The sequence below is a fragment of the Vipera berus genome (genome assembly GCF_964194415.1).
Source record: "Vipera berus genome assembly, chromosome: 4".
Classification (NCBI taxonomy): domain Eukaryota; kingdom Metazoa; phylum Chordata; class Lepidosauria; order Squamata; family Viperidae; genus Vipera; species Vipera berus.
In genome coordinates, this window is record NC_138206.1 from 64,466,454 (window position 1) to 64,487,379 (window position 20,926).

The 20,926-nt window shown below is 35.0% G+C and overlaps 1 protein-coding gene and 1 long non-coding RNA gene across 2 annotated transcripts in view; one reads left to right on the forward strand and one right to left on the reverse strand.

The window, feature by feature from the left end:
• The window catches only part of IL1RAPL1 (interleukin 1 receptor accessory protein like 1), a 741,179-nt gene that overhangs the window by 49,325 nt on the left and 670,928 nt on the right, over positions 1-20,926 (reverse strand). Inside the window, exons 6-7 of the mRNA XM_081327132.1 lie at positions 4,636-4,768; positions 2,934-3,079 (exon numbers count right to left, since the gene is read on the reverse strand). Of these exons, the coding sequence (XP_081183258.1) occupies positions 2,934-3,079; positions 4,636-4,768 (279 nt within the window). The remainder of the gene's footprint in view (positions 1-2,933; positions 3,080-4,635; positions 4,769-20,926) is intronic.
• Positions 9,685-20,926, forward strand: part of LOC308667712 — a 171,444-nt gene continuing 160,202 nt past the window's right edge. Inside the window, exon 1 of the long non-coding RNA XR_014026350.1 lies at positions 9,685-9,766. This is a non-coding gene — a long non-coding RNA (uncharacterized lncRNA). The remainder of the gene's footprint in view (positions 9,767-20,926) is intronic.

Here is a 20,926-nt window from a genome sequence, read left to right on the forward strand (position 1 = left end):
AGTCAAGACTAAATAGTGTCCCCTTTCTCTGCGTTGAATTGGGACCATGAAATCCTGACTCAGATATGCTATAGAAGCATCAGAATAAATGCTGAAATCCCCAGGGACACCCTTGGGCCAAATTGATGGTGCCCCATCTCCCACTGATGTGAAGATTAGCATTTTTAGAATGATTTGAAAGGAACAGCAGTATTTGGTGCTTCCTAAGCTTTGTGGCCATAGTCTACTGCCTTCTTGGCCTTAGGTCAGTGTGACAAACCTTTTAGAGACTGAGTGCCCAAGCTGCAAACCCAACCCCACTTATGTATCATCGGGTGCCGGGTGGGCATGCCCCATTGGGTGGATGTGCCCCATTGGGTGTGCATGGCCCATTGGGTGGGTGTGGCCCATTGGGTGGGCATGGCCCATTGGGTGGGCGTGGCTGTGGTGGTAATGGCTGACTGGATGGGACGAAAAAGTTCAATCAATTCCAACTTTGAAATTTTTTTTTCCTGTGAGAAGTTGAAATTGATTGATTGATTGATTGAACTTTTTTTTTTCACACAGCAGTGGAGGCCTAAAATGAAAAGGTTTTATAAAACCCAGCTGAACACCTAGGACTTGAGCGACGGTGCACATGCCCACAGAGAGGGCTCTGGGTGCCACCTGTGGCACGTGTGCCATAGTTTCGCCATCACAGCCTTAGCCTAAAGCTGGCCTTGATTGAAACATATGGCTATTTTTCTGTGTAAAAGGGCAGGGAATTATACTGGATCATAAAAAGAGAAAGAATATGGAAATTATTTATTTTCATTAATAGAGGTAGTTAATAAGCAAGAAATATATTTTGTACATGGTATGTAAGAATCAGTGATGATAAATATATGGTTATATATTTTAGTAAATATACATAGCTTAAAATTCAAGTGGAAAATTCTAAGAAAGTCATGATATTAGATTTTTTTTTTCAATTTTTAGTTGCATTGTAATTAAATAACACTACAGGAGACATGTTCTATGTTGTGAAAAAGCCTGAAATTATAGTGCAACCAGTAAATGCATATATTAATTTATTATATTATATTTCATCATTAAGAGCTATTATATTAATAAATTGTGAGCTTTCATCTCCCTCTTTCTTTCTTTCTTTCTCTCTTATAAAACTGTACAGCATATATTTTCAACTGTCTCCATTCAGTTATGTTTTTAACTACAACCTCTATAATTCCCATAATGGCTAAGAAATTATGGAAGTTATAATTCATGCAACTGTAGACAAGTTGCATTAGATTGTATTGTACTCATATAATGCTAGTTTCAGAAAATGACCATGTCTATTATCTAGTTCATTTATTACCAGACAAAGTGGCAAAAGGACTTAGTTGAACAATGCATAAAATGGTATAAAATAGTTTTTTTTTTATTTTTCCAAAAGTTGTCTAAAATCTCTGTGTCTGCAAAACATTAAAAGTTGTTTGATCTTGATAAAATTATTACTGTGAAAAAGAACAAATTTCATTGAAAAAAAAGCAGGATCAACATAGTTTCTTCAAATGTAAACAACATTTTGCAGCACTTTGATTTTTGATAAAAATCAGTAAATTGGTCAAAATGATGATCTGCTAGATTAAATAGTTTGAAAGTTGTATAGTAACTAACATTTAACAAGTTTTAATCATAATAATTAGAACAGAGTTAAGAACAAAATATTTGTCAAGTTGTCCCAATGATGCTTTTTCAGGAGGTAACTGGACTTTCTTCGCTTTTTCTTTGAAGACATTTTGCTTCTCATCCAAAAAACTTCTTCAGCTCTGAATGGATGGTGGGGAATTGAAGGATTTATATTCCTTGCAGGCAGCTGGTCATTTGCATTCTTTCAGTTGTTGAGGCTATTTGGAGGTTTATCTGTGTCCTCAGGGTCAGCTGAGTAGTGCAAATATCTGTGGACCCTTCTTGGCTGCAAGATGTTTTCTGCCCTGTGTCTCTTCACAGTTGAAGACAGGTGCAGGCTGTTCATACGGCTGCACCATTTGAAGGGTGTTCATCCTAAAGTGCATAGCTAAATGCACTTTGGGGACAACCATGACCTGATGACTGAGAATCTCCAAAGACTATGCACTTAGGGATGAACACCCTTCTAATGGTGCAGGTATATGAATGGATTTCCAGAAAACATTGCAGACTACAGGAACCATTTATGCTTCAGTATGACATGCAGACAACACAGACTCATCCCCAACAGTCTGCACCAGTCTTCTACAGTGAAGGGACACCTGGCAGAAAACATCCTGCAGCCAAGAAGGCTCCACACATATTTGCAGTACTCAGGTGACCCTGAGGACACAGGTTAACCTCCAAATGGCCTCAACGAGTCTCTTAAAGAATGCAAATGGCCAGCTGTCTGCAAGGAATATAAATCCTTCCATTCCCTGCCATCCAGTCAGAGCTGAAGAATCTTCTTGGATGAGAAGCAAAATGTCTTCAAAGAAAAACAAGAAAGTCCAGTTGCCTCCTGAAAAAGCACCTTTGGGACAGCCATGTACTGGATGACTAAGAATCTCCAAAGATATTTGTCAAGTTATAATCTATAAGCACAAAAGGTTTGCCCATGGTTGTTTGTGCCACTTGCAAAATAGATTTAACAATACTAGATTTATTTAATTTTTACTTTTTTGTATTGTTATAGACATTGAAATTCTAATAGCAATAATTTCCTACCAGAAAATATTTATTAGTTCATTTTCTACTTGTGACATACATTTCCTGTATAAACATTATTAAAAAAATTATTGAACTGTATTTCTTCAACAGACAGCCATATTTAATGATAGGTTTCTTTATTATTTATTTAAAATGCCATCCTAAAGAAAGTGAAAATTAATTTATACTTTCAGGAACACAATTTGATACAACATAGAATATAAATAATAGTTAATATATATGCATATATTCACCCCTCTTAAGTAGAATAACTGTAGCTTGTCTGCGGCCATATCCATTTTCAACATAGCAGGAATAATTTCCAAGATCCCCTTCTTCCACTGAATCAAGAATTAATGAGATGGAAACTTCTTGTTCTCCAAGATGTTCTTTAAGGATCCTAATAAAAAGAAAAATATTTTGTTGAAATATTTTTGATTATTGAAAAATTATTGAAAAATAATAATGCATGGAAGGAATCTTAATATGATCTTTATAAAAAAAAGTAGCAGGGTTGACGTAATTAAACCACTAGTTTATTTTACTATCAATATTTATACATGTTTGTAGATGCTAATGAGATATGGAATTAAATTGATGCTTATAAACATTGTTTTTGCTTAAAAAAACCACGACAGTTATTCTTGTTCATGATCATCTTTGAAAACCCTTTTTAAGATAAAAAAATAGAACCAAATAGAACAGGTTCTGTAAAAATGATTATTTAAATACCAAATAACTTTACTATATTTTTTGCAGTTAAGGTGAAATGTTTTTGTTTTTAAATAAAATGTATTTCTAGATTATTACATTTTAAAAAGTTAATTAACAGATATTAATATCCACAAAAGATGTATGCAGTTCTTTGAGTAATTTTAGGAATAATCTCTTTTCTTTGGAATTTCAAGCATTGTATATAATTCTTTATGGTCATAATACTTGTTTGTTTGAAAACAACATATGTACTCAGATATAAATATCAAAAGCAATTGCTGCTATTTCTTAAGATTAAGAAACAGCTCAATGAATATCACAGAAGGACTTTGTATATGTATAATTTCTAATATACACAGTTTCAGTATTTCTTGTATATGTATAGGTATATGTTTGAAGTTAGTAAAAAATAAAAATGATGAACTCCGGGATATAAGAGAAAATTCTCCTTTATTTGCTGAGCTTTTGTCAACAAGCTGTTGACATCATCAGAGTAAGGGCTGAATGATAAGAGAGTCCCTTATCATTCAGCCCTTGCTCTGATGATGTCAACAGCTTGTTGACAAAAGCTCAGCAAATAAAGGAGAATTTTCTCTTATATCCCGGAGTTCATCATTTTTATTTTTTACTAACTTCAAATGTCTACACCTGGGATTCCAGTTTTTAAATTTATTAAATATTATAAGAGTGTGTGTGCGTGTGTGTGCATCTGTGTGTGCACATTTGTGTAATTGTACATTGGGATCTGTCTTTGTATGATAACTTTCATAAGACAGGAAAGCCATTATGTACATAGTGGCAAGCTGTGTTCATATATCTAATGGGCAACTGTGAATCAGTATATGAATATAAGCTATCTTGTCTGTACACTTCTTTTCCACTCTCATTTTCTATTTCTCCCTATGACATGAGACTCATATGTTTCTGAGTATACTAACAGCAGTGACTATGTATCACAGAATTTTTGGTTAGCATTTTATTATGTTATTTTCTAGACATTTTTACAGTTGCAGAATCATCATTCTTGCTTTAATAGTAGACTCTAAAACTAGCAGTTTAAGAATAATTGCATATACATGAAACATCAATTTTCTATGCCATTCTCAATACTCGTTCTGCAAAAGAACAAGGCTCAGATGATTTTGTGTACTTTAACAATGTCGACTCCTCTTTTAAATCGTTTTTTATTCATTTCAGAAAACTAGATATTACTCTTGACAAAAGATACGTATTTTTTTTTACCTAATGTCACTCTCCCAAACCCGACTTTCATCCAAATCCTCAATAAACTTTTCGCCTTTCATCCAATACATTAAAGGACTGACTTCTCCACTGTATCCAAAGAATGCTCGACAAGTTAGATTAGCAGAATGACCTGGAGAAAAGCATTAATAAAGAAAATACATTAGACCCAAACTGGCAAAACTAATTTATTTCAGGGTTGACAGTAAAGTAATATGCTTTATCATATTAATCTTAGGGGACATTACATGAAAGTTAACTTTAGGATTTGTATGTATTAGAAACATTTTTGACCAATTATGAACATATTACATGCTTAGGAGAAGGAAGTCAGTGAGAAGGGAGAAAGGGAAGAAAAGAGAAAACATCAGGGTCATTCCAAACATAAAATTAATAAATACCTGAATGAATGTTATAGAACAATCTTACATAATAAATGCCACATCTCTTGCATAGGTTTAATGTACTTGAGGATACACATTATAAAATAAATCAGATATGGAAGTTTTTATGCATTAGTCCAAAAATATTTGCAGCCCATGACCAAATGTCTACAGTAACTGATAATGTCAATACATTAAGCCTATTCTTTCTACTGAATACCGTATATATACAGACACCTGATGCAACTAAAATAGAATTCATTATTTTAATGACAAATATTTTTTTAAAAAATTAGTTATTTGGTTTTCTTTAAACAAAAAAAAACATTTATATATTGTCAAACACCTCCACAGGCCACAGAATTAAAAAAATCAAAAAAATAATATTCAGTCAAGCTCAAGTAATAGTGCATTACTGAAATCAATATTTTATTACTAGTAAGCAAAAACCCTTGTTATGGGATGTGGCTAGATAACCCAAGGCCTGAAATTATAGTTCAGCAATGTATGGAATACCACACATTAACCAATTCTGCCCTAGATCATTGCATTTCCTGACATGTTATTGTGTACTCCTTTTCATTTGCTTTATTTTGCTTGCTGCCATCTGAGTATCTAGTTTTATGGGAACAGTACTGGAAGTGAGTTCCTCATTTTGTTATGTTCAATTTCATCCCCAATAACTAGGAGGCCCAGTTCTCGGCTAATCTAAGTGGCATGATACTGTGCAGCTAAAATGTCACTAGAACTATTATTAGATTCAGAAATAGTTGAATAAATACAAAGCATGGACTATCACATGTTCAAGTGTTCACAACACATACATATTTACAGAGTTCACACCAGCATATGTTAAAATTATTCAGTAATGAGAAAATAAATGGTGAAACACCATTAAATACCACATTCTAGCAATCAGTATGTGGTACACAGCCATTGTCCAACTGCAGGAAGAATCAAATAGTGATCATAAGCAGAGTCAACTATAAAACTGAGTATTTCTCTTGACCCCTCAAAGATAAAATATAGAGACAGTATAGAAATTATTATTTACTATAGCTGCATTTATAAAAATGATGGGATAAATGCTAAGAATATTTGATGGTTAGCTATAATAATGGAACCCAGGTCAGGAAAGGTTTGCAAAACATATTGCCAATCAATCATGCAGATAAGCATAAAATTTTTGGATGGGCCCACTTCATATTGCGTGCCTTTTTCTTAAAACATTTATGCAAGAGGACATGATACTCTTTGGGTCCAGAGCTTGTATCAAGTTGTGTCTCTGACTCATAAACATTGTGAATCTCCAAAATAGAACATACATTCATAAATACCCATATTCATATAGCAATAAATAAAATTCCCTTCTATAAATACCTTATGGCGGTATTAAAAGCAGAAGAAAATCCAAGAAGAATCAATTTAACAACTCTGTTCCTTGTTTACTGAGATAAGCATGCCATTAAGGTTATAGCAATAAAAGTTACAACTCTAAGAATATAACTAGATGTAGATTCAAGAGTCAGGTGTCCATTTGGCCTGTGTCTCTTGTCTGAGAAATAAAACTGAAGTACTAGATGAAAAAGTAAAGTACTGCCGTATGTGCAGCTAAGAGGGCAAGACATGTGTCAGGAGATAGATAGCAAATATTTTCATTATCTGAAGGAACTAATCCTCCAGAGAACTGACAGAACTGTGGTTCGAATCCAAAGCAGAGGAATAGCTAAAATAATGGAAGGACCCAGAAAGGCATTTCAGACAATGAAACCATCTGTTAATTTCAAAGTGCTGTAATCCACCTTTTTGCATACTGTGGCTTCTCCAGGAATCCCAAAAGAAATACTAGTGGACTGCATGTGGTCCAATCTGTACTTCTTGCACTCCAGCTTCAGCTATAATTATAGACCAACAAACTACAGACCATTTTGAGTGTATATTCATGTTACAAGTTCCTTTTAAATCTCCTTGGAACGTGAGGAGAACTTTTAAAGGCTAAACTGCTTTTAAAGTTTTGATTGTTCTCCATAAACCTTAGGAAATCCTCTCCTCCCCCACCTTCCGTAAGAGTTTTAAACACAAACCTCAACATTTCTGAGACTAGATACTTGTACTCTTAATAATGACCTAGTTAATGAATTACTACTTATAGGGGAAAGGGTAATAGGAACTCTTGTTTTATTCCTTACTTTGTGAAATTAGCATGATCACTTGCATAAGTAATTTATACCAAAGCAAATGTCATACTAGGAATTGCTAACATATGTCAAAATGGTACTTTTTGAAAAAAAATGGTACTTTTCTTCAAAGATTTTAAAAAATTGTCAAGGGAGAGAAACTTAGGTTTTTCTTGGTGTTGGTTTGATGATGTACAGTATTTTCTTATGTTCTCCACTCAGAGTTTCATGGCTAGATTGGAGACTACATGCACTAAATCTGGTTAATAAATAAATGCATAACTTAAAACATGTGTTTGGTGGATCATCATTTTGGAGTATATATTTTAGAATGAGAATAAATGTTCAGTGTGCTGCCAGAGTTCAAATATGAAAATGCCAAAGAAATCTGCAAGTAATGTGCTTTGGATGGTTAACCACAAGACATTTATTACACAGAAATAAAAATGGAAGAGAAGTAGTTTGTTGAAGAACTCAAGCAAATCCAAACGAGAGGTCTGAGCTCTAAAATGTGAGGCTACTATTTTCAAGCGTGTCCTTCTTCCCTAGAGAGACATGAATGTCAGAGAGTAAAATTTCTATCTCAGTAAATTTCCCCAATATTTTTATTTCTTCCTCTGTCACTAAACACCTGCCCCAGACTCATTTTTCCTTGAATTACTGACTTCCTAAATACTTCTCCCTCTCCATTTCTCATCTCCCATTCATTTATTTAAAATTAATACATGAATAGAATGAATATATGGTGCCCAGTGTGTATTTGACTTTAAAGACAATAATAAAAAAAAACCTAATCAAGATCACCAGAAAAAGCAACACACCAATTGTAATTAAGAACAGGAGCTTTGTATGTTTTGTTCATAACCTGTTATCTTCTAAGTCCAAGGATGGATCTAATATTGAATGTATAGATTGCATAGTTTTGCAAATCTTTATTTCTCTTTCTTAACATCATGAAGGTGCTGGTCAGTGATGTGTTAACTGTATTACTGTACCAGATGGGCAGGCAAATCAGTATCCCAAGTGTCCCTTCTAATTTTATCCCTTTACACTTCTGTACCTTATAATCATAAATGTACTCACAGAAAACTGAGGTACTTAGATTTTTCAGATTGTGTCCCATGCGTATTTACTATAGGAAGTAAACTTAGTACAAATTGAGTAGGTATTGGTTTTGTGTGGAAGACTAGTCTGCAAAGTTTCAAACACAACAAATCAATTTAGAGTAGGAAATTATGGATTTCATATTATAAACAATGTTTTTTTTAAAAAAAACAATATTGGACTTGATCAGGAGATAAGTACTCTATCCCCTTTAAAGCAGCAAGAAAAGAAGCTGTTACTATAAACTGGTAAACCTGCCCGATAATTTTACTGTTACTCTGAGATAGTAGAGATGAAGGTAAGTGCTCTGGTTCATTTGCCATTGCAATTCTTATTCACACTTTGCTAAAGTAAGCATTGTCATCCATTTTTATTCAAACAAGAGCTTCAAGGAGGGAATATTGGACTTGACAAAAATATATAAGGATGCTAGACTATTGCTCTTCCTTTCCTCTTGATACAAGAAAAAAACTTAGGAGGAAAAAAAGAGACTAGAACATTCTCTTCAGTAGCCAACACTCAGATAAACAGGGATCACTATCAGACATACCAGCAGGCAGAAAACAGAGCAAACCATACACCTCCAAAACTGAGAGAATAGATAGATTATGTGCCACCAAGTTGTTGTTTTTATTCTGAGCGCTCACATAGATTTTATTCACGACACCTATTTCTAACCTTTCAGATTTTCCAATGGTGTACTTATTGCATCATTGCAATAACAGCAGGTGGCGATTGCAGCTAGGAAAGCCTTTGCACAACTTCATTTTGTGCACCAGTTCCTGGATCAGGAGTCAATAACTCAATAACTCAAGCCCTAGCCATCTCACGTTTGGACTACTGCAATGAACTCTACATGGGGCTTGAAGAGCATTCAGGAGCTAGAGCTGATATAGACTGCAGCAGCGTGGTCAGTTCTCAGGACTCTTATAGTGGCCCATGTTACACCACTGCTATGCGTGCTGCACTCATTGCCTGTTTGCTTCCAGGTGCAATTCAAGATGTTGCTTATCACCTTTGAAGCCCTGCATTTGATGGGTCCCAGTTACTTGAGGAACTGTCTCATCACAATGTGATTGGCTTGCCCCCCCACGCTGGCAGAGGGGGCATACTGTGGAACCTGTCAGTCACTAAATTTAGGCTGGTGGGGTCCAGGAGAAGTATCTTCTCTGTCCTTAGGAATATCTTGGCCCCTGTGGTGAGATCGGCTCTGACCTTCTGCAAGAGCCTCAAGATCTGGCTCTCCCAGATGGCTTGGAGCCCCAATATGGGAGTATCATATTGGAGGTGGTTGATTAAGAGCTAATCCCACCTCCCCCCCACATGCATCTGGCTCCTCTTTCCCCATCTTGTGACAATAATTTTACCTTATTTTTATTTATTTTTATTTATTTTAATTCCATTTATATCCCGCCCTTCTCCGAAGACTCAGGGCGGCTTACAAGCTTAGCAGTAGCCTTCTTCTATGTATATGCCTGCTTATTAGGGCTTTCACACACACACCAAGCTGCATTATTACAAAGTCAGCTTATTGCCCCCAACAATCTGGGTCCTCATTTTACCTACCTCGTAAGGATGGAAGGCTGAGTCAACCTTGAGCCTGGTGGGATGCGAACCTGCACTAATTGCAGGCAGCTGGTGTTACTTAAGGAGGCATTAGCCCACTGCTCCACCAAGGCTCTTGATTGTATTACCATTTTATTGGGTTAGAAATATTTATTTCTGATGATTTTAATGTTTGTATACTGTGAGCCAATCCAAAGTTGCTTTGAAATGAGATGGGCAGCAAATACATTTAATGAATAAATAAATATTGCCCTCACTATGACTGAGTCTAGCCACTTTGCTGCTAATGGTTTTCTTCTCTTTTCCAGATAACATTGCCCCATGTAATACACAGAGAACTGATGGATAATAAATGCAACTTTTCCATATTATTATTTTTTACATAAAGTCACTCTTTACTTACATTGGAGGTGAAATAGGTGATTGATAACTTATCAATGTGATCAAACTCTTCCCCTCCCACACACCCTTAGCTGCATTATTTGGGGAGAAATCAAAATCATTATATAAAATGAGACTTCAAAAATGAAGACACGCTTTTGCTTTTTAATAAATTGGATTTGGATAAAAGGCTGTTTAAAATGAAAGAGGGGGAATTGGAACCATCCTTGTTCTGTAGTTAAATGCAATGAAAGAATAGCATCAGATAGCCAGTGTCGATTACTGATGTCAGGGTTTCTGTAATTAGTGAAGACTTGTTTTTCAAGCTCTCTTATGACTTTTTTCCTCCACTAGAGGACAGTGTCTATCTTTAGAAGGAGTAAACCATTTATTTTTAATCTAAAGAAATTGCTTGGTGTATAAAGTCTAATTAAAAACATCAGCATTCGAATAACCTGCTAGTTGCAATTAGCAAATAGTGAATGTTTTGAGCCTGTGTAAAATGTCACCTCGTATGAATTGTCTAAATTATATTTGCACCATTTAGTCATACATGTTATTGTATCTTGCAATGAAATCCACGTTAGTTTCTTATTAGTGGTGATTCAGCGCTGGTAGATCTTTCTTTCTTCTGAATTGACAATAATTAGCAGAATATATAATAAAATGTCATTTAAAAAATATCAAATATATTTTTCAAGCTTTTCATGCTAGATAATCTTATTCTTTGAAACTTAACATTAAGAAAACCAAGATCATGGCATCCAGCCCTCTCAATTCCTGGCAAACAGATGGGGAAGAATTGGAGGTAGTGACAGATTTTATTTTCCTGGGCTCCTAGATCACCGCAGACGTGGACTGCAGCCAAGAAATTAAAAGACGTTTGCTCCTGGGGAGGAAAGCCATGGCAAATCTAGACAGCACACTAAAAAGCAGAGACATCACCCTGGCAACAAAAGTGCATATACTCAAGGCTATGGTCTTCCCAGTTGCAATGTATGGCAGTGAAAGTTGGACCATAAGAAAGGCTGAGCGCCAAAGAATTGAGGCCTTTGAACTATGGTGCTGCAAGGCGATCAAACCGGTCAGTCCTAGAGGAGAACAACCCTGACTACTCTTTAGAAGGCCAGATCCTGAAGTTGAAACTCTAATACTTTGGCCATCTAATGAGAAGGAAAGCCTCATTGGAGAAGAGCCTAATGCTGGGAAAGATTGAGGGCAATAGAAGAAGGGGACGACAGAGAATGAGGTGGCTGGATGGAGTCACTGAAGCAGTAGGCGTGAGCTTAAATGGACTCCAGAAGATGGTAGAGGACAGGAAAGCCTGGAGGAACGTTGTCCATAGGGTCACGATGGGTCGGACACGACTTCGCAACTAACAACAACAACAGTTCTCTATATTAAACAAATTTGGGTAAGCTGGATAACCAGACTGGTACTTCAATATAATTTTGTTTTCTAATTTTATTCCAAATTTTGAGTAGCACTTGTCTAATTCAATGGCGTCGGAAATGTTGGTGTGGCCCTTGTTTGTCATTTCATAGGAATGTGTGCCAACCTAATTGCAAATCATGACCTTCTAATATTAATAGTCTTTTATTCCTTAAAATTATCCACCCTCTAATCCAGGTTAGCGCCGCCGCATGGTAATAAGATTCCCGGTCTGGTAGTCCAAACCCCCCATTTTCTTTAACATCCTGTAAGAGTTTCATTTTAATCCTCAGTTTTTTCTCTTGCCATATAAAATTTAGTGTCAATTTGTTCAGGTTCCCGAAAATTTTTTTATCTAGTTGTATAGGAATATTTTGGAAGAGGAATAGGGTTTTAGGTAATACATTCATTTTTATGACAGCAATTCTCCCTAACAATGAAAGGCTCAGGTTTCCCCATCTTTCCAGGTCTTCTTTTATTTCTTTCACTATTTTGTCGTAATTATCTTCTTTAATTGAGGTGCATTTCGCCGTAATAGTAATTCCTAGATATTTTATATTCTTAACTATTTGTATGTCCATAATCCTAGCCAAGTTTTCTTTCTGTTTATTCGTCATGTTTTTAACAATCATTTTAGTTTTATCCTTATTTATTTTCAGCCCAGCGACTTCTCCATATTTATCTAATTCTTCCAACAGTTTCGGTCCCGATTGTTGTGCTTCCTCCATAATAAAAAACAAATCGTCTGTGAATGCTTGAAGTTTAAATGTTTTTTTTTAATTTCTAATCCTTTAATTTGCAGTTCATTTCTAATTTCCTCATTAGGATCTCTAGTGTCAATATAAATAGTAATGGGGATAGAGGGCATCCTTGTCATGTTCCTTTTTGTATTTCAAATTTCCTGGTTACTTCCCCATTTATTATTATTTTGGCTTCCTGGTTAGAGTATATTGCCCTTATTATATTTGTAAATTTTTTGCCCATCTCCATATACCTGAGTTGTCATATAAATGACCATTTAATGTTGTCGAAAGTCTTCTGAGCGTCAAGAAATAATAACGCCATTTGTTGTCCATTATGTATTTCATAGTATTCTAGAGTATCTAATATTATCCTAATATTATGTTTAGTTTGTCTTTTTGCTAGGAACCCATTCTAATTCATGTGTATAAAGTCATTTAAAAAACTTTTTAATCGCTCAACTATAATTGCTGTGAATATCATATAATCAGAGTTAAGTAGAGATATTGCTCTGTAATTTTTAATTGATGTATGATCTATATTGTCTTTTGGGATCAGAACAATATTCTCCTCTGTCCATGACTTTGGGATTTTTGCAACTAACAACAACAAAAACAACAATCTTATTCTGAATTAATATCCTGAAATGTCTTCAAATGAAGTTTGCTTTCTGGTTACTGTTTTTATGCCATTTTCTTGGAAGAGGCTTGCTAATATTTTCTTCCAGGATGGTTAATCAACTATCCAGTATAGCCCTAGAATTCCCAAGAAGTCTCCCATCCAAGTAGAATCCAGGGAAGTCCCAGCATAATTTATGAGATCAGCCAAAGTTGGCAGGTGCTGTCATCAAATTCTAAAAGTATTGGGGGAAATATAATGCTAAAACTCATTTGACAAGAATAATCAGTGGATCATCCATATTATAGTACACATATTAAGACAAAGTGGATGTCACTTCTATTGCATTGATTGATCCAGAATATAATAAAGGTTAACAAGACTGAACTTTTACCTCCCCCATAATTACTTACATTCTCTCTCTCTCTCTCTCTCTCTCTCTCTCTCTCTCTCTCTCTCTCTCTCTCTCTCTCTCTCTCTCTCTCTCTCTCTCTCTCTCTCTCTCTCCTGATAGCAATAATGATAAAAGCTTTCCAAAGCATTTTTTAATTTTAATTAAAATTAGTTAGCATTAAAGACATGGTCATTTGACAGCTACAGGAAGAAGGATATTCAATTGTTTTCTACCTGTCAGTCACTATGATTGGAATGGGACAATTTGTCACGGTGATTTCTTGACAATGTGAAAACATGGGAATAGTTTTGTTAGATCAGATCCAGCCTATCTAGCCAGCATTATATCTCACTTGATGACCTACTAAATCCATCTAGGAAGCTACAAATAGTTTCTAGAACAGCCCTTTGACTGATTAAGTAGATCAAGTAAATTAGGTTCCTTCTGAGCCTGTTATTCAAACATCAAGACTGACATCCTAAGTGACAGCTACTATATGTAAATAGGTAGGATGCAATTGTTTTCCATAGTACTAAATATTAAAATACAGTTTAATAACACAGTTTATTATTCTGCAAAATTGTTAAATTTCATTTAAAAATCTTTTTGGACTGATGGCGATAGTGGCTTTTTTATGGACAGAATCTCATGACAGCCTGATATCGTTCTGAAGCCTATTACAGTCCAAGATTGCTCAGCCTTGTCAATCTTCAGTGTTGCCAAAACAATATTTCATAGGATAATCTCATCAAAGTATTATCTGAGTGCACGAAATTCATGTGTAGATAGATGGTCAAGCCAAAAATGTCTTTTTTGTTCAGACAGAGACATAACATTACTGGACTATAGCAGAAACTAATGGAACTATTGTACAGTTCTCAGCAAGATTTTTCACACCACAATTCTGCAAAGTATAACCAACATAGAAACTCAAATACAGCAAAGCTTTTGGGAATGTATTTTTAGATTAGTTTTATGTTCACTCTCCAATTTCAGACTAGGTTTTCATATATTTTTACTTGTACAAAGTAAAATAAATATTTTCATATACAACTTTCCTTGATATTTTATTTATTTATTAAACAAACCTAGGTAGCTACTCATCTATCAGAAGGAACTCTAGGCAGTGAAGGAGAAACCACAATATAAAGTAAACAACAAACAAACCATTTAAAACAACACTGAACATTTCCCCCCCTCAATAAAACGTGTTTTCCTCAATCACACCATGCTAGTTCCATTAACATCCTGACCCAACTAGCTGAAGTAAAACCAGGTCTTCATTGCTTTTCAATAAGGTTGGGGCCAACATACAGAACTTTTGTTTCTATCTTCTTCTGACTGACGACCCCCAGGGGGAGAGCCTTCTCTGTGGGCATGCCGACCCTCTGGAATGAGTTGCCTCCGGAGCTGCGGATGGCCCCTGACCTTCGGTCCTTCCGCCGTGATCTGAAGACATGGATCTTCCAACAATCGGGCCTGGACTGACTATAGTTTTAAATTTGGTTTTATTGGGTTAATTGTTATGTATTTATTACATTTATGGTTTAATTCTTTTTAAAAATTTTGTATTTTATGTTTTTAACTTTTTATTGTTATGAGCCACCCTGAGTCCTTAGGGAGAAGGGCAGCATATAAATTTAATAAATTCAAATTCAAATTCAATTCTAATTTAAAGTTATAACCAAAGTTTTAGGTGTCTGGTCAAATTTCCAGGAATCCCTAAGTAACAGGAAGCTGACACAAACTCTATATAATGAAAAGATAAACACAATACCTTTTTGCAAATTTAAATTATAATAATTATATGGTTGTTAATAGATCAGATTCAAAACAACTGCTGCTATTAAAGATGTACATGGCTTGGGAACTAAGATGAAAATTGCGCAGTGTGGAGATGCACTTGTTAACAAAAACCATGTTTACAGTTTGGGGATGCTCTTGAATTCCCATTTGTCCCATGGCAACAGCTATAATAATGAATAAGGTAAAGGTAAAGGTTCCCCTGCACATGCGTGCTAGTCGTTTCCGACTCTAGGGGCCGGTGCTCATCTCCGTTTCATAGCCGAAGAGCCAGCGCTTGTCCGAGGACGTCTCCGTGGTCATGTGGCCGGCATGACTAGACACCAAAGGCGCACGGAACGCTGTTACCTTCCCACCGTAGTGGTCCCTATTTGTCTACTTGCATTTTTACGTGCTTTCGAACTGCTAGGTGGGCAGAAGCTGGGACGAGTAACAGGCGCTCACTCTGCTACGCGGCACTCGGGATTCGACCCGCCAAACTGCCGACCTTCCGATCGACAAGCTCAGCGTCCTAACCCACTGAGCCACCGCGTCCCTTTTTATAATAATGAATACATTTGCACAATTATGACTGTTGTTTAGTGTGCCAATAGTGATTCTCCTTCAATTTTCTGGTGCTACTGACAATTTTATGTGCTTTGGTTACATACTGTCTTACAACTGCAATGTGCTTTATGTGGGGTTACTTTCGAAAAGTATCCAGAATTTCTATCAGCTTGTAATCAGTGTAAGAGTGTCTGTTTTGAAAGATATCTGCTGTATGCAATTGCTTATGAAACCCAGTTTTAGGTGCCAGTTTAAAACTTTAACTGGCTTAGGACCTATTCATATGAGGAACCAAGAGGCAATGTCCTAAAATACCAAAGCAAATTAAAAAATCTATAAAGTCTGAAATACAAAAATTGATGCCAGTTGATCAGAAATGTATATCTTACATCAAATATGAAGTTGTCAGCCCCACTTGGTTTACCAAACCTCAAAATAAATTTCAAAGGATGGTTAAAATGATTTTTATGGAAACAGTCTATAATAACAGAATCTTGCAACTTTATGCTATGCTCTTTTTATATGTTAGTGAATTGAGGAGGTTTCTGCCTGAACCACTCCCAAATATTATCTCATTGCTCTATACTTACTGTAAAAATGTACCAGTCTCTTTCATCTTAGTAATGGTTCATGCATATTTTCATCAAGGTCAACTTTGTTACTCTCTACAGCAGGTATTTATAGCAAAACAACAACAACAACAATAGATCCCAGACTTAAATATTGTGTTGTGATCTCAAACCTGGAGTGCATGCAAGAAGACTTAAGAATATTTCTGAGCTAGAAGAGTAATACATAGAAAAGTGGGATAGGAAGAATTCAAAACGAAGTCTAAGAAAACTCTTAGCTGAGTATAGGAAACATAGGGAATCTGCTTTATTAAAATACTGGCTGAGTGGGAGTGACAACTTTTACACATTGCATATACAGTGTGTGGTTTGAGCCAAACATTAAAATCTCTCCAAATTAAATAAGCCACAAAGTTTATTTTCTAAGAATAAAAGTAAAATATTCCAATTAAAAGTTATTTGCCTTTCCTTTCTTTCAACATAACACAAGAACTACAATTTCAGACCTGTGGGAAGCATAGAAGTACTTTAAAGGGAATATCAATCATACTCAGAATAATAATGATTACAGTATTACAGTATATAAGACAAATATACAAATGGTGACAATGAGGGCACTAATCAAAATGATATCAATTATTATGGTAATGGTAATAATCAGAATGATAAAGATAATAATTGGAATAATACTATTAATATCCATATTCCCACGAACTTATATTTGCTTGAATCCTTCCCATTAGTCTGTTGACAACTTTGGGGACAGTGGGATTAAATGGTGGTTGAATTGACTTTCTTTCATGCCTATTTCTTTTCTTCCTGGAATGGTGAATGTCAGCATATTAGTCTTAGAAATGAACTCACAGGAGAAGAAAATACATTTAGATATTAGAAGAAGCGGTTGATGGGAAGCATAGATGTTAAGGAGAGAATAATTTAATATATTGGGAGAAAGAACATATGGGATCTCTACCAGGCATGTTGAGGCCTACCTGTAATCTTTCTACAGGCTATGATCTGCTTTACATTGAGGATTTTTTATACATTCAAGAGAAAGTCCTTAATGTGGTTCCTGGCTTTCTAGCTAGTATTGACACTTTGAGCAATGTATATCTCTAAAGACCAGGCATTCTACAACTGCTTTAAAGGCATTATTTGACATTCAGCAAGGAGTATAAATTTGCTGATTTACACAATGATATGCCTCATTATAACACACTCTAGCCAGTTCATTCTTAGCCTCAGGAAAATATGCCAAGAGCAACTTCCCTTCTCTTAAAATACTCTGCCTACAAAAGGAAAATGCACCAGTAATTTAAAGGATCCTCTGTCAAGAACTGATTTGGATAGACATACAAAAAAGTTATCTCTGTTAAATATTTGTTTTATTATGCTTTCATCTTTATTCCATGAGAATTATAACACATTCAGGATCCTGAAATTCTATTTAAACCATGTGATAACCAAATTTTATGAACCCAACTGTGGCTTTCTGGGCATTATTTAAAAGACAAGAGCTTTTTATAATCATCAGGCTTTTCTTTATTAAATTTACATTTTAAAACAATATGTGTTTCCTACAATGAGTTCCAACATCAATTACTCTTCCAGTCCACTAAAATTTGAAGTTGCAAAATGTCCAGTTCTTGCCTATTGTCCTATTTTCCTACTCCAATATGTGGATTAATTCTTGGAAGGCACTTGTAGTAACTTAGATAGAGAGATAAAATATTTAGTTTTCCTTTCATTCATCTTTCTTTGCACTAGGGGAATAAATGTCATAAATGTCAGTTGTGTTCAATTTGAAGCTAGAATTCAAACTAACCTGAAAAAAATCACTAAAGTTGGATTAGTGGAACACCAGATGTATTCTAAAATTGAATAATTCTTGTTGTCCAGCATCATTGACTACTTCAGTCATAGTTTTTTGGATAGGTCATATAGATCATGTAGCAAGAGACAATGGTATGATTATTAATCAAATAGATGATTATGCAAATGCTCAGACTTGATCTTACACAGGAACTGGTAAAATTGGCATACAAATTTAAAGATGCCTATAATAAATCATGCCAAATTCAGTTTGACTGCAGTTGATTTTAGGAGGCAATGGAGTTGCTATTTTCAGAAAGATTAGCTGAAATAAAATTGTGCTGCAGTTTGGAGAGAGGAATGTCAACCTCTGTATATAACTTAACACACCATCTTGAAAATAGCTGTAGGTCCTGCATGGTCATATGGTGGAAAACACTTGACAAGTCAAGAGTGAGCTCTTTGCACAAGTTTTATTGAGAAATTATGTATCAGTCTAAGAAGTAGCAATTAAAAAGGAAGTTTGGCTGATTTTTGAAAGGTCAAAAGAGATAAATATCTTTGAAAAAAAATAGGGTATTTTTAATAGTGTAAAGAAAATTCCTATAGAAAAACAAGAATGGATCCTACTCCTGAACAAGTACAATTAAATATATTGGGGTATTAGAATAAGCTATTTTGGATCCACAGATTAAGCTCTAAAACCACTTCATAGTCTTTGTACCAGAGTCTATCTAATATGTTATTCTGCCATGTGTGCAAACATATAAGTCTTATATTCAAGTATTCATAAATGAGAGTTGGAGGGAGGAGTGCAATATATGCTAGCTACCAATATGTCCTTCCTATATTCCTGCAGCAGGTTTGGATTCTTCTTTTTCAAAGGGTCTCTAGCAATTCCATAAAGTCACCTAAAGTCAGAATGCTGCATGTCTAAATTTCCTTTCAGTGGAAACGTTGGGTGGTAGCTTTCTGAATTACTCTTACTAATAGCAGAGATAAAGGAAATCTCATGCAAATAATTTTGGCTTTACTAGAAAGACTAGCTATACAGTAAACTTTAGATATCTGATTTTATTAAAATCAATAGAACATAGTAAGCTAACCTGTGCTATTGTACTTTCTGTCTTGCCACTTACTTATCTATAATGAAATTTGGTTTCTGCTGGTATCATTTACTATGAATTGTTAAAGAAAAAAAATGATTGAAGCATAAACTTTCATGTTGCAGAAAGCACATCCATGCTGGCATTTAATTTGACAAAAGACTCTTCTGTGATATAAATCTGGAAATCTTACCTAAGTATATTCAGAAATGTTCCATTGTACTCAATGATGCTTCTTCCTAATAAGTATGTTTCTGATAATAGTCATATTGTGTAAAATGACAAGAGAAGGAAAATTAATTGTGGAGTTTTACCAGCTTTCCTTCTACTTCAGCTTAACAGGACACGTTCTGTAAGTTTGGAGAAATGGAAGTCTTCTTGGCAATAAATGCCTGTCCCTGAAGACAAGTCTGCTATTTTTTATTAAACAAAACCATGTGAGCTTCACAACCAGATAGTGTGTAAAATTATGCTATTTTCAAAGGAATGCATCGTGTTTTGAATTGCAAGTTAAAAGCAAGGATTATGTTTTTATTCTGACTGCACTGATCCATGGCTTAACTGACTTCAACATTTTAGAAGTCAAGAACTAGGGGCTGGTATTTCAATACTTAGATTGAAGCTGTTTTCACCGAATTTCGCAATCTCCATGGCTACCATGGCATCTAGCTAGATCCTTTTGCATCTATCTTTGAGATAGATCATATTCTTTATAAGTTTGTTTGGCCTGAAGAGGTAAGAGCAATATATCTAGGCATCAAATAAAATTGATGTGACTGAATCATTGTTTGATGAATAGCTGTGAGTAGCAGGAGAATACTCTTCCCCCCCCCCCCAAATCTAGTTGACAAATAGTAATGATTTGCTGAAGAGATGGAACAACCAATACTCCCAGGAGTTTGATAAGAACCTCATTCCTCACATCAGAACTTCTGATGCTCCATGGTTAATGGAACAACTGCAAGAGATGACATTGGAAGGAAGGCAGTTTGAGCAATTATGGCACAAGTCCATACCATTGAAAGCACTAAGGAAAAATAGTGATGGGTCTTCTTTCTGATTACGGAGTCATGCTTTATGGTTTTATTTGATACTAAATTGCCAGAGTTGATTCTTGATTAGGGTAGTATTAAAGTGCAGTCAGTCAATCAATTTGGTTATTTTCAGGGCCATTCATACTTGTACAATCCATGTTACCCTTGCAGAAATGGAAATAAATACCTTATATATACTATGTATATATTTAACATTAGCAACTAATTCTGCCTAAACAATTTGTTGCTGATATCCCTTACTGTTTAGAAGGCCTTTCAGTTTTAGTTAGGTTTTAATAATTTGTATTGTTTATGAAACCTAGTAGCTGTATGAAGCCACCAATGGCAATGGATAATATATACAGTACTTTTTAAAAATATAATTAAAATAAATAGTGAAATTGGAGTAATTTTTCAGCTTTCTGAAAAATTCCTTTAATGGAATTTACTTCTATATAAATATAAACATGTTTGCATTACATGGATAAAATATGAATAGACTTACAACTTTAAAATATTAACTTTATTTTCCTAGGAAAACAGGTTTCTTAACACTGCTAATACTATTTTGACAGTTATTATGATAATTGCAGAGAAGACAGGTTGAATGTTTTCGGAGAAATTAC